We start from the raw sequence: 14885 nt of genomic DNA, 5'->3' as shown, positions 1-14885 counted from the left end.
ATGTTAAGCCGCCCTGAGATAACTAAGGGACGGAAATAAGCAGATTGCACCAAGAACAAATTTACACTATGGAGACTACACTCAGAAATGAAGACAAAGAAAGGCTTTGTTCTGATAGTCCAGTCACCAGCCAGCCACCCTCAACTGGGGCATGCCCACTCCTCACCCCATCAATTACATGAAGGAATTTTCCACGTTGGGTGCAGGACTGGAAACACTGCTCAGGAGTAACCCCCAAGCCACAATTCCCTGGGACATCAGAGGCAAGCGTGGCTCGTCCACCGCTCAGTTCAGTCTCTGCAGCGGGAGAGCAGCCACTGGAGAAAGAATCCTAACCACACTGCACACAGACAGCGCTTCGGGGTTTGCCCACTCCATCAAAGGGGTTAATTCATTCTCCAACACCTGACGGCTTTCCAAAGACAAGGAGAAATTCCCTTAATCTACCTTTGGTATTTATTTCCTTTCCTCAGGACTCCAAACTAGATTTGGGATTTCAGATCTGTTTTTAGTGATGAATGTCTCTGTTCTAGTAACAGTAAACTGTGGAAGCACGCCAGAGGAAGAGAGTCAACTCCAACCTTTGGCCTCCGCATGTACTTGCACCTACAGAAACGTGCGCACATACATGAACATGTGGACACAAGAATAAATAACTGTGGACCAAAAGGATGTTACTTGTTAAGGAGTTACCTCCTTGAAAGTAACTTGGTGCAGATATTTCGAAACTGTCCTGCACAGGGTAGTTCCACCAGCATCTAATGAAAAGGGAGTTCTGGCCTCCTGTGACCCTTCTGTTTTATCTTTCAGAATTGCAAAACTATTTTTATATTTTGATTGCTACAAAGAATATTTTAAATTAATAACATAACTAAATTAGAAAATTTAGTTTTCGTTTCTAGATTCAGCTTTCTAGTTGGTTTTTAAAGAATGAAGCCTTGCAAGGTTCATTTCGATATTGAGGGCCTTTTAAATTAATGGGGGGTTAATCAGAAACATAATGCCATGCCCCAAATGTCTTGATACATACTACATATTATATAATACATAAAATATATATTATACTTATTTGTAAAGATGTGAATCCTAATAAAATGTATTCTAGGTAATTTTTATTTTTTACCAATTTTAGTGAGAAACAACTTAGTGTGATACTTAGTACTAATTTCACTCTTTTAACTTTATTTCCTAAGAGTCTCTCATTGAACCTGAAGCTTGCCACCTGGGCTAGACTAGCTGCCCAATAGCCCTGCCTCTACCTAATCAGCTGTGGGATCACAGCAATACCCATCTGTGTACAGGGGTGATGGAGACCTGAACCCAGGCTCTCATGCTTGCTTTGGTTCATTTTCTACTGAAGACCCTTTAAATTGTAGATTGATTTACATGTATTATGAATGGGAGGGTTATCAGAAATATACTGATTATGTCCCAAAGAAGTTTTAGGTTATTTACTGGTTTGTATTATTTTTTAAAATGTATTTAAAAATGAATCTTAATGAATGTATTCTAGGTAATGTTTGTCTATGTTTCACACTGTACTATTAATCCATCTCCTCGGTCCCTGCTGCCATCTGTTTCTAGGGGAGAGTACTTCAATAGAAGTTGAACCAAAAATTACTGTTCCTTCTTGGCTCTTTTTTAAGTTGCTATTAATAAATAAGTCTATAATAGTATCTTCCTTGCATCCATCAGCTCTCAAGAAAAGCAAGACTGAGTCCTTACGCATGTATTAGCTCCAGTTGCGCCTAAGAGGTGCTCAGCACCGAGCCTTAGGGATGAATGCTAATCCCGGCCCAATAAGCGCCAGTCTAGTAAAGCTAATTGGTGAGCTTCAAATTAATCTGCTAAAGACAAGACATGCTAGGGAAGAGTAGAGGCCATTTATCCTCTTTACATACTCTGTTTGCAAAGACTGTGTTTTGGTAGGGCTTAGGATATGCTAGAAACATGGTCCTTGTTTAGACAAACATTTCGTGAAGACTAAGGCTTCTATTCTTACCAGTAGCCCTTCCTAGCCATTGGCTTCTGATAGCAAATTAATCCCACTACAAACTGCCAAGAGCAGTTTATCTATATGTCAGGAAAACCTTTATGGCAGGATGCACTACAGGAGCACACACACACGCACACACGCACGCACACACACACACACAGATGAAGGAGGGGGAAGTAGTTCAGGCTGAGTAGAACAGGGTTCTTCAGAACCTGAGGCAGGCAGATGGTGAGTTCTAGGGATGACTGGGCTAGAGGGTAAGCCAGCATGGGCAAACGCAGTGAAATTGTCCCAAAATAAAAGGTAAAAAGGTGGCTGACGATATACTAAGTAGAACGTTTACCCACCATGTGTGAAACCTCAGGGCCAACCATAGCAGAAGACAAGGATAAAGACAGGGAGACATAGAGACAGAATAGGGAGAGAACAAGATGGGAGTAGCAATTTTTAAAAAGAGAATAAATTTGAAACAAAAGGAATTGCTTTAGAAATACCATAAGCCCGTATTTTCTCTGTGTGTTCATGTATAGCTGGTGTGGGAAGTCCTTCTGTATATGTGTTGCTTTTATTGGCTAATGAATAAAGCTGCTTTGACCTACGGCAGGGCAGAATAGAGTAAGGCAGGAATTCCAAGCAGAGATAGAGGAAAAAAGAAGGCAGAGTCAGGGAGACCTGGATCCTTACCGGTAAGCCACGAGCCTTGTAGTAAAATATAAAATAATGATAATGGGTTAATTTAAGATATAAGAGCTAGCTAGCGATATGCTTACGTGATTGGCCAAGCAGTGTTGTAATTAATATAGTTTCTGTGTGATTATTTCAGGTCTGGGCAGCTGTAACAAACAAGCTTACAGCTTACACACTGGGTGTTCATGTACAGTGCATGTACATGTTCACATGAGTATGTGCGCATGTGTGTGGAGACCGGAGTCTGACTTCAGGCACACCCCTTGACCATTCTCCACCTTATTTTTTGAGTCATCTACTCAATTAAAATGGCTGGCCAATGAGTTTCAGGGAACTGCCTGTCTCTGCCTCCCCAATACTGGGGTTAGAAATACATGTTACCAAACCTGGCTTTTTTTTTTTTAATGTGGGTGCTGGGGATCCTAACTCAGATCCTCATGTGTATACATTTTACTGACTGAGTCATTACTCCAGCCCTAAATCTGTATTTTGTATTTTTTAAAACAATATATGAAATGTTTAAAGCCCAATTATCACAGAAATTATAGTTACAGGCCATGATTTATAAGTAAATGTTTACAGATATTGATCATCTACTAGTGTATGTATTCATATCTTTAAAGAAGAGGCTGAAATTCTGAAAGCAAGCGTATACCTATGAGAATCAAGTAGTTGAATACATCCACACGATTCTGTTACTGAGCTACATTAATGCGGCTCTTTAATCCAATAAGACTTTCAGAGCAGTCTCCAGAGAATCGCTACATAAATGTTCTACAATCATCTATTTCTTATGCAAAGTAAATTAGACAAATACTATCTGCTCACAGTGGCCATTAATCTCATTCTCTTTCTTCCCTGCCGCTCTGTATTGAGAGGCTCTAAAACACTCAAATATCCAACAACCTTTGCAAGACAAGAGCATCAGGCAAAGCTCTGGCCAGCAACAAAAACTTACACAAACCCTTGCAAAATAAAAACAGGGCTAGGGGTCCGCCTCAGTGGTAAGAGAGGCCATGCATGGGGGCAGGGTATCCATGAGAATATGGAGGATGATGGAACAGAACCTTTGCCAAAAGCATCCTCACCCCTTCCCTTTCCCAGTCGGTAGTGCAAACTTGAACCTGCGCCTTTGAGGACTAAGTCACCCTGTGATCCTCAGCAACACCCTAAGCCTAGCCTAGCACTACTGAGCTTTAGATTTCTTATCAGGCCACCAGCCACTGTATGGTCAGTGTTGGGTAATTTGTAGACTAATATAATTCTAATGTAATCAAGGCTATGCTCCAGCCTACCTAACCAACTTACTATAAACCACTCAGGAGGATAAACTATGATAAAATGACAGTAAGAGGTCATCTATGAAAAAGCATGGCCAGAGTGCTAAGTGCCAAATGCTGAGGAACAGAAATAAGGGCAAACACGTTTGACACGCTCCACTCCGGAGACAACAATATGGAGTCTGTGACATCGTTATTTCTGTCCACTGTAAATTTTTCCTCATCTTTAACAAAGGGCTAGAAAGAACACTTAGTGGAATTCAGTTCCCAGCACCCACGTCAGACTCTCGCAATGCCTGTAATTCCAGCTTCAGAGGAGACAACACTCTCTTCTCACTCACGTGCAACATGCCACACACATGCATGCATGCATGCAGTATTTAAGACTAAAAGCCTTTGACAAAAACACAGCTAGCAAGGTGAGACAAAGCTAACAAGGTACTCTGAGGTTATCATCTGCTTTTATAAAGCCTGAAAGTAAAATGAAAATAAAGACTCTCAAGCTTACACTTACTCCGACAGGCTTAGATGGCAAAGCACGCACGCGGCCAGCCAAGGTCAGGGCCACACTGTGTTAGGAGACTAGAGTTCCTGCAGTGCCAAAGCCTGAGCCCCACCAAGGCCAAGTGACTGGCTGGCTGGAGCCATAAACCCGGATGCTGACAGGTCCAGAATCAAACCGCCCTGCGACAGGAAGAAATACACTGCAACAATCCCACGAACCAAATTAAAGATATAAGCTTCTAATTACAAGGGAAAGCAGCCGTGCCAGTTCACAGCTAAGAGCGAGGACTTTCAAAGTGAAACGGTTTGACTCCGACGCCTGCCAGTTTTCTTAACTGTGCTATAGATTGAAACCACACCAGAGAAAATGGAATCGAGACAGGAATTCCCACCCACCCCAATCCAAAGTCTCTGAGGAAGATTAGGATTGGAGGTTCACATTCAGGAATAAGGAATTTGGGGTTCTCAGAGTACACTGGCTACGTCTAAACGAAGTCTGTGGTATCCCAAGTCCAAGGAATAAGCATGCATAAGATGTTTGTCTCCAGAGCTAGAGCATCGGTTTCTTTCAGCTCCACGCAAAGTACTGTGGGGGATCAGATACCAGTAAGTGGAACATCAGGGCCGCAGTCTCCCTTACCTCAACTCTTGGTATTTACTATACTGTGCTTCAGTTTCTCCACTCACCAGTGTTTCAATACTCGCTTCTACTTGTTTGGAAATGTTTAAATACAATCAAGCGGTTTCAAATACAGTATCTAAAAAATGTAATCAAGAATACCACTCGAATACTTTTTACATTCATTTCCTAATAAATTTGAATGTGTTTTTTTTTTTTTTTTTAAAAAAAATGGGCATGGGGTATATGCTGGGAATCCCAGAGCTTGAGAGGGAGATGATCAATTTGAGGCCCATCTCTGCTATGTAGACTATAAAGAATAAATAAAATTAAATTAAATAAGGGAGAAGCCCTGTGCTCAATTCCCAATACTACTCACAAGGGTAAAACTACTGCAGTCATACAGGCCAGTAATTGCAGCATTGTGGATGGAGGCTGAGCTGAGGATTACAAGTTCACGGCCAGTATGAGCTACACAGTGAGACTGTATACCTACAAATGAAGTTTGCAAACCTGTGTAATGTAGCATAGAGGCAGGGGGAACACCGCAAAATGTTTTGCTTGGTAGAATCCAAATAATTATACCAAAATAATCACATGTTAAATAGATTTAGGTCATAGCTCGATGTTTATAACAGTTTTCAGTTTTTGTAAGATTTTAATCACTTCAAAACCTGACCTGAAATTTTCTTTTTCATTTCTTCTCTCAAATGTAATTATTAGAACTATCAAGTATAAACGAAACAAAAAATATTTAAAATATATATATACTTGAGCCTAGCATGGTGTCTCACACCCTGTACTCAGATGACTAAAAACTGTGACTCCAGTTCCAAGCAATCAAACACTCTCTTCTGGCATACATGAGCATCAGGCATGAACATGGCACACATGCATACATGCAGACAAACACATACGAAACATAATAAAACAAAACCTAAAAAACAACAACAGTAACTGTAACTAGTCAGGCCTGCGGGCCCTGGCCTATGAATCCTAGCTACTCCAAAGGCTGAGGCAGGAAGACTATAAATTGAATATTTGCCTGGGCAACAGCAGTGACTTTAAGGCCAGCCTGAACAGTAAAACCTTGTTTCAAAAATACAAAACAAACAAACAAAACACACAGAGGTAGGAATACAGAACACAGCTCAGTAGTAAAGTGTTTGCACTGTAGACACAAGGTACCAAATTAGAAGACTCAATTCCCCGCACTACAGAAACAGAAAAATAAAAATCCAGATGAAAGATCCTGGATTCCTCATTAAGAGTAAATCACCCATCAGGAAAAAGATTATTTGAAACTTGGTAGTTCCTTTCCAGGGTCACAAAGGTGCTCCAAACATTTTACATCCTTTCTCTAACTTTCAGTTTTTGAAAAGCTTAGTCTAAAAAAGCTTTATAAGGGCTAGAAGGAGGGTACGTGTGAGGACCTGAGTTCAGATCTCCAGAAGCCACGTAAAGCTAAGTAAAGAAAGCCACGGGAGCCCATGATAAACCAGCTGCTTCCATAGAGAGATGAGAGGAGTACAGGAGAATAACCAGAGGCTTGAGGACAAGACCCTGCCTCAAACGGGGTGAGAGAGAAGGACAGGCTACTCCTGGAGTGATCCTTTGACCTCCTCACAAACACTCCTGCATAGTCATGTGTACTCATGGACACACACACACACACAAGTACTCACACACACACAAACTAAAACCAAAGAAAAAGTTCTATAAAATAGTTCAGGGATCCCATGCGCACCACACAGAGGTCCCCTTGGGGCAGTGGTTCTCAACCTTGGGTCATAATTCGTTTGGGGGTCAAATATCAAAATTTTCTGCAGTTACAATTCATAAGAGTAGCAAAATTAAAGTTATGAAGTAGCAACAAAATAATCTTATGGTTGGAGGTCACAACATGAAAAATTTTGTTAAAGGGTTGAGAACCGTTGCCTTAGGGTAACATCTAAAACAAACGTAAGAAAATTTAATTATTAACTAAATATTAAATATTGAGATTCCATCTGATAGCATTCAGTATTTTTTGTGTTTGTGGTCCAAAATCCATAATTCCATACTGCATTTGGTTATACATGATATTCTATTCTTTTCCAAACTATGACACCTTGTGCATTTCTTCAGTATCCACACCTCCAGCACTTCCAGAAAGTAGTGCCCAAATGTTTCACATCAAATGTGGATCTACCTAATGTTTTCTGAAATTGAAAGGGTTTTTTCTTTTTTTTTAAGATTTTTATTTTATTTTTATGCATATAAGTGTTTTGCCTGCTTGTAAGTAACTGTGCAACCAAGTCTGGTGCCCATGGTGGTGGAAAGGGGGCACTAGATTCCCTGAAGCTGGAGTTACAGATGGCTGGGAGCTACCACGTAGGTGCTAGGAATTGAACCCTGGCCCTCTGCAAGAGCAGTAAGTACTCTGAACCATCGCTTGAGCCTCTGGAAATTGAGTCTTCTTTAGTTTCATGGGATTTCTGAGACAGAATCGTCATTCAGGAGTCCTGGCTGGCTGCTGCGTGTTAACAGGCTGGCATCTAGTCTGGGGGGAACGTCCCAGCCTCACTCAGCCTCTTCAGGGTCGTGAGTGTCCAACGCCGTGCATCTCATCAGGAAGGCAACAGTGGACACAGAGCTCATTGCTAGAGCCTCTCAATTCCGACCACCAGAAGGAATCACACACAGTAACCATTTGTTGGGTATACCTGTTCCTGCACCCACTGGATAACCAGATCAGCTGCCGAATGCAGGGTTTGTAGTCACAAAGCTCTTCCTTCAGGCACACCATGGGTGAGAGTCAGTGCATCTGACCTCAGGAAACCTTGCTTTTCTTAATAGCAGTCCCATAGCACAGGAGTAGCCATGTTGGCAATTTTATCACAGCATATTGCTATAACTGCTTTGTTTTATCACAATTATCATTGTGGATCTCGTTCTGGACCCAGTTTATAAATTAAGTTTTATTATAGGTGTGAAGGTATAGGGGAACATAAAGGTGAGGCACTATCCATGGTTCTAATCATCCTCTCGGGTCTTGAATAGAAAAATAAGGCCTACACTATATCCACAGGACTTCCTTCTGATTCTTCTAAAGTCCAATTGATGTACACCCAGTGATTTCCTGAATGAGAGACCCATAATGACTAAGGCTACTTTTACTACTTGCATTGCTACCAAAATAAATCATGGCATTCTATAGCCATCCCACATCCTCACGTGATGAGAACTATGGCTCACCCAAGACATGACCTTAGGTCTCTGTTTCGTGAACATTTTATAATTCCCCCTTCGATTTAAATCCATCTCCCAGACATCACTGGTACGTTAGGAACTTAAGGCCAAATCACTGAGTGGCAATCGCAGCAATTTGAAGTCCGTCCCAGAAAGTCCCACACTGAATGATTTCATCTATGTAATGTTTTGAAACAACAAAATTATAGAAAAAAAAGCAGATTACTGGTTACCAGAAGTAGGCAGTTATTATAAACATGAAGAAATCGCAGGACGGCAGTGCATGCCTGTAACATCAGCATGGCAAGCTCACCCTCAGCTATGTAGTGATCTTGAGATCGGCGTGGTCTACACAAGACCCTGTCTCAAAAAATAAAAAACCATAACAAATGACAAGAGGAGATCCTTTGTTTCCTCTGTCATGAAGATATCGCTCTGTATGGTCACTGAATCACACCACAATCCTAGGGGTGACACCGCACTATAGCTTCACCAGACGCCACTCACAAACGGCCACACAGCACTCTACACTGTACAACCATCCCAAGTAAGAAGTTTAATATAAAGATGAAGCCAGACATGGAGGCACATCCAACACTCAACTCACAAGTGGAAACAGAAGCATCAAGAGTTATAGGCCAGCTTGAGCTACACAGTAAAGCCCTGGCCTCAAGAACAAAAAACAGAAACCCATGATGTAATAATAGACAAAACCAACCTGCAGCCAGCAGCAGGTCCCATGCACCCCAAGATAAGTAAGAATGCAGCCCAACACATTTGCAGATGACACACTGGCCTCACTCTCAGAACACTGGACATCCCAACCTGCCTCTCCACAAAGCCCACCAACACTGCGCTAAGCATAACTTTTCAAAGACGGACGGAGAAAACAGACAGACCTGACAGCCGGCAGCAAGTGGCACATTCACCCAGGTCAGCACATGATTATCGTGTCAGCGCAGAAAAAAAAAAAGTTTTCCTTTCCCCTCAAAAATATAAAAACCGTCACAATTAACATGGCAGGCCTCATTTCTACCCACAAAGGGGAGGGATGTACACAGTAGCATATGCTGGCCGGCTACAGCGCACTAACCTCTAGCTAGGATAGAGCAACCAAAGGGTGATACCTGTGCTACGAATCCCTCCTGTCCCTCCTACTGTGCCAACATTAGCTAAGCAACACATGGCACTGTGGCGTGCTACAGCTATAGCGTGGATGCTGAGTGGTCCCTCAAGGCCTGCTGAAGGCTTGTTCCAGTGAAGCACAACTGGGAGGTGGTAGCAGGCGCAAGAGCTGGGGATCCAACGGGAGGTCTCCAAGGTCACCAGCTCCTTCCTGACCAAAAGATGGGTATGTGTCCCTGTATCACCATCTGAAGCCCACCAGGGCCCTAAAAAGCAGCAGGCCTACCTAATCATGTACTTCTTCAGCTGAGCGTTCTCTTTATAAAGGAAGAGTGTAACAACTGTTCTCCAACACTAGCTTCAGTCACTATTACACTGTATCACCGGCAGTCAGTAGACTATTACACTGTATCACCGGCAGTCAGTAGGCTTCCACCTCATAAGCTTCAGTACACCCCCACCTCTCCCAACAGTGCTGTCTAGAAACCACTTCAAGAAATACTACTATACGTGGCATAACTATAAGTCAGATGCGGATGGCCCCCGACTTTCGGGGTTCAATAAGATTTGTTGTTTTGGGTTTTGTCTTCTTTGGGCTTTGGGGGGTTTATTTGTTTGTTTATTTATTTTACTTACAATTACAAATTATTGAGTAGGTTTTGAATTTCGACCTTTCCTGAACCACAGTATACATTACGTTATTCTTCCAACTGGGAAGCTCCCAGGCCGCAGCCATCTGAAGGTAAACAGCAGATACTCGGCAGTAGTGGGTTGTGGGGATGGGTATATTCAATACACTTTCAATTTACCAAGATGGCCTACTTTATTTTGTTTCAGCTGTCATTAAGACACAGTGAATTCCACTGAGTCACTTTGCAACAAAAAAAAAGTTTAATACTGAAAAATAAATATTAATATCTAGGAGGAGATGGGATGAGAATTATTTTACACATACCATTTTGAAAGTAAATATTTAAACACACCACAGAAGCAATTTCAAAGGGTCTGAATTCAACAAGTTAATAAAAGTAGTTTAACCAAAAAAAATTTACTGTATGAAGCCTTGGGGTATAATGCTGTTTGTAATTTATTTATACCTTTTAAACTTTTCTAAATTGCCTTGGTGACCAAAATTCTCGTTTAGGTGATTAAAGACATAAACCCAAATCATTGGCTAACACAGTTACTTAGCAATCCGGGTTTTCAACAGAGGTGCATTGACTGGTATCAATAGAATGCTTATGGCTCATTCTTTTCAAGGGAGCACATTATTTTAGAACACAGTGCCCCATTGAGAAGAAGGAGGACAAGTTTCCAGACACACAATACAGAGTAAACACTGGACTAAAGACTTTTCCTCTTCTAAGAATATCAGGTGAAACAGTGGAAGCCTCTTGGCTAAAATCTCAGGTGATCATTTTTTTTTCTCCTTCCCATTCCCTGCTTTCCAGGGCCATGCCTAGAGTGGCTCGCCACCTCACGGATACATGCAAAGAGTTCTTACGTGTCAAATCCCCACGACTCTCCAGCCCCAGATGCGCCAGGCACCGACTGCTTAACTGCACAGGTGTAGCTGTCAAAAAGACTCTGAAGCAACTGACTGACCCACATACAGAACTTGTCTTCAGAGTCTGGTAAAGGGCTAAGGAGGCAAGGGAGGGGAGCGAACTCCAGCAAGTATGAATAAGTAATGTTTTCTTTCATTCTTTTCAAGCACCTTCTGCTTTTGCCTGACACATTTATCAAGTCAGCCCTCAGAAGCACAAGAGTCCACAGCCAAGTTTCCCTAGTTCTTGCTCTTCCGGTCATCTCAAGCTATGCCACGAGGCTGTCTTAGTTATATTACAAAGACAAGCCTCCATGAGAACGCACTGCACAAGGAACACCTTCCACTGGTGTGCCAACACAGCATGTTTTCTACTCAAGGAGATCGCCAATTCTAGAGAAACTATCTCTGACAACTTGGGTAAGGACGGGAAAGCACCCATATTTCTAACTAATTTCTCTTGAAGACGATAAACAAAGGTGCGGGTTTGCACTAGTAAAAATGAACACCCAAGTTAGCAGGCTGACGACTGAGAATGTTCACTGCTGAGTTGGCAGGATTCTCTCTCTGCTTCTCCTGAGGTTGGTGGGGAAAGACCTGTGGAGCTCCCAGGTCTTCAATGGCGCTTTCAGCTTGCAGGTAACCGCCCACTTTCTCGCTGGGCCAGGAGTCCTCTGCTGGGTTGGTTTCTATATTCCACAGCACTGGCAGAGCAGCAAGGAAACCTAACAACCGCCCATTTACTTGGCCAAACCACAGGCTGTCAAAGGAGAGCAAATGTTGTCTCTTCCAGACTGCTCTGGTGACTGCCCCTCTTCCCCCACCTCCCTGCCCTCCACAGGGACACACCTGATAAGAGGTTTCGCTGTTATTATTTTAAGTCAACCATGCACACCATGCCCCCTTCTAATTCCTACTCCAGGCCTGTGACATCACTTTCTGACCAGCCTTGCTGGGCTCTAAGGTCCTCTGCGTGTGTAATTTCACTTGGCACTTCAAACTCTGTTCTTGAAAGGAACTGGGAGATCTCAGGAAAATAGCTCTGTCTACACAGTCAACTGGGAGTGCCTTTTCCAGAGTAGAAAACGGGTACAACCGATGGTTTCCACCAACACTGATGACGGAAGCGCAAAAAGGGCAGCGGCACCGCCACCAGAATCAAAGGAGGGCATGCCCAGTGCTGGATAAAAACTGCCCTTTAGCAGAGGCACTTCTAAAGACACGTAAATGAACGTTCTTGTCAAATTACAGCCCATCTTCCACGGGTTTGGCAAATATGTAATCTAGACACATTTCCCACACATGACACCTCCATCCAGCAAAAAGAGAACCACCAAAACAGGACCAGGTGCCATTCTTGGTGCTGGTCCAAAGGCAGCCAGTGGAAGATTCTACTTTATTCTATTCCCTCACCCATTAAAATAATCATCATTAGAAACAGACAGGTTTTTTTTTTTTTTTTGACAGATGGCATCCAACGCCTCACAGCAAAGCAACTTTTTTCAACTCTTAGATCTTCCTTGTATTTACTGCTGGCCCCAAGGATCTGTAGACCTTATTTATTTGCCTACAGGGCTGGCAAGCAGGATCCCCTGAAGTCACCACCCCAACATTATTCAGTAAGCAAAAGAAATCAAACCACATTTTTATAACGCTCCTCCCTCGCTAATCCAAACCTAAGAAAATCAAGTCCAACCCACCAGCAATGTCTCCGTTTAAAAATAAAAGAAACCTGAGGATCAACAAATGTATAAAGCTTAACCACTTATCTAATTTTGGCAAGGTTGTGTAAATCCAAAGAATCTGCACTGAGAGGAAGAGAGAACTGAATACGCCCGTTCTGCAGTTATGTCTACAAATGGAATTTAAAGCGCTAGCCTAGCTGTCAACTTCTTCCCTTCGGTGGAAAGCAGCATCCCTCTTTCAAGAAAGTAAAAGTGGGAAAGAAAGACAGGAGCCTCGGTGTCTCGCTTTATAAGGCTCACAACGATCAGACTTTTGCACCACAGTTCCTTCTAACCGCTCCTGAAACACACCTAAACTCTAAAGATGGGAGAGATGCAAGGGAATAACTGAGCCTGCAGACAGAGAAACAGTACCTGAGTGGCCGAGGAGGTAAGACCGGACCCCAAGACTCAGAGGCCCGGGAGAGTGGGACCCGAGAGAAACAAGCCCTAGAGTCAGCACCTCGTCCCCGCAGACCCATGGGCAAGGTCAGTCACAGGGAGCGCAGCGTAAAGGACAGCAAAGGAGAGGGCAACAATCGCAGGACGGTCTGAAAAGAATGCCCTTGGAAGTTGGGGCAGGGGAAGTCCTGGATGGGGAAATGGGCTGCTTCCCCAGCCCAGCGGTGCCAGGGTCCTTGGAAGGGCGCAGTCTGCAGACACCAACCCTCGGCGGCTAGCCGCGCGTCTCACCTGGGGGGTCCTCTCGGCGGGGTTCTTCATCACCGCTTGGCGGAAGCTATTATCCACGTAGGACGCCATCTCCCCCTGCGGGACGCACCGGGACCGCTCCACACACTCGCCGGCCTCCCGGCCGAGCGCCACTGCCCGAGGGAAAGCAGCCCAGGCGCGGGGCCGGGGCGCAGACAGCACGAGGGTCCGTGCAGCCCCGAGCTGCTCTCCTCCTCGCGGCCCGCTGTCCGTGGAGCCGGACTCGGCGACGGCCGGGCTGCGCTGGGGAACCGTCGCCGTTCGCGCTGGCCCCGGCGGGCCGAGTTATTTTTAGGGAGGTGCAAGCAGCAACGGCGGGCGGGGCCTCTCCGGCGGGGCCCTAGCTCGACGCGCTCCGGCCGCGCTCGTTCTGACGCGTCCCGGGAGGGCCGCGCGCTGAGCCTCAGGTCCGGGCGCCACCGAGCCCGCTGGCCTCGGCCACGGCCGCGCCGCGCCTCCGTCTACTGTCGGCCGCGCCTCCCGACTGCTGCTGCATCCCCGCGGGCCGCGCAGCTCCGGCCGCCCGCCCCCATCGGCGCCCGAGCGCGGCTGCTCCCCGTGCGGCCCCCGCGCTCTTGGCAACTTTCTGCGTCGTCCGTGCAAGCGGGCGGGCGCGGCGGGCGCGGCGGGCCGGGCGCGGGTCCCCGGCGGGCGCGAGGCCGAGAGCGGAGCGCGCAGCCCCGCCGAGCGTCTGCCGAGCCGCGACCGCCCTCCTCTTCCCCGCCTCTTCCTTCTCCAGCGCCTCCGCGGCCGCCCGAGCCGCTCTTCAGGGAGGAAGCGGCCTCCGGGGCTTGTTGCTTTGTGCTGCAACCATGGTGAGGAGTGAGTGACGGGCCGGAGGCCAGTCGGAGGCCGCCGCATCATCGGGGGCGGAGCGCCCCGTGGCGCCGGCCCGCCCTCCTCGCTGGCCTGGCGGGGCCGCGCCCTCGCTGCGAGCCGCTCTCGGCCGGGGCCAGGTGCGACCGGCGCCGTGGCAGCCGAGGCTGCTGCGACCGCCGATCCCGTAGCTGAGCAGCCGCACCCCGCCGCCCTGGTCCCGATGCACCCTGCCCACCCTCTGCGTGGCCTCTCTCCCTCCCCGCCCGGCACTGGAAGCTGACCCCACCCGGGAGAGGTCCCCGCGGCGACTCTACTGCAGTGGCGGGTTTTCCTGAGCCTAGGACTGGACTGGGCTTTTGCTTCGGTGGAAAAAAAAAAAAAAAAAAAAAAACCCTCCTTGGAGTCTGTTTATTTGTTATGACTGCAAGGACAGTGCTGCCCTCCCTCCCGCCTTCCGCGCTCACTGACACCTAAGCCCTTAAATGACCCCTGCGTTAGGTAGACAGGAATGCTGCTTTCCGACCCCAGAGCTGATACCACTTCGGACTGGCAAACAGGTTAGCCCGTCGTGAGCGAGAGGCCACGATGGCAAGTTCTCTAACATAATCAGGAATGTCTATTACTAGACTGGACTTTGCCTCCC

The 14885-nt window shown here is 45.8% G+C and overlaps 1 protein-coding gene across 3 annotated transcripts in view; it reads right to left on the bottom strand.

The window, feature by feature from the left end:
• Positions 1–14136, bottom strand: part of Rapgef2 (Rap guanine nucleotide exchange factor 2) — a 203968-nt gene extending 189832 nt beyond the window's left edge. Inside the window, exon 1 of one of the 3 annotated variants that reach the window (XM_057756814.1) lies at positions 13406–14136. In XM_057756814.1, the coding sequence (XP_057612797.1) occupies positions 13406–13474 (69 nt within the window). In that variant the 5' untranslated portion in view covers positions 13475–14136. The remainder of the gene's footprint in view (positions 1–13405) is intronic. The other 2 variants (XM_057756813.1, XM_057756812.1) reach the window with 2 other exon arrangements.
• Between the last annotated feature and the right edge of the window lie 749 nt (positions 14137–14885).

Source organism: Chionomys nivalis, chromosome 24, assembly GCF_950005125.1.
Source record: "Chionomys nivalis chromosome 24, mChiNiv1.1, whole genome shotgun sequence".
In the NCBI taxonomy this organism is placed as follows: Eukaryota; Metazoa; Chordata; class Mammalia; order Rodentia; family Cricetidae; genus Chionomys; species Chionomys nivalis.
Note: the sequence above shows the minus strand (reverse complement) of the source record. Positions and strands in the feature narration are given on the sequence as shown.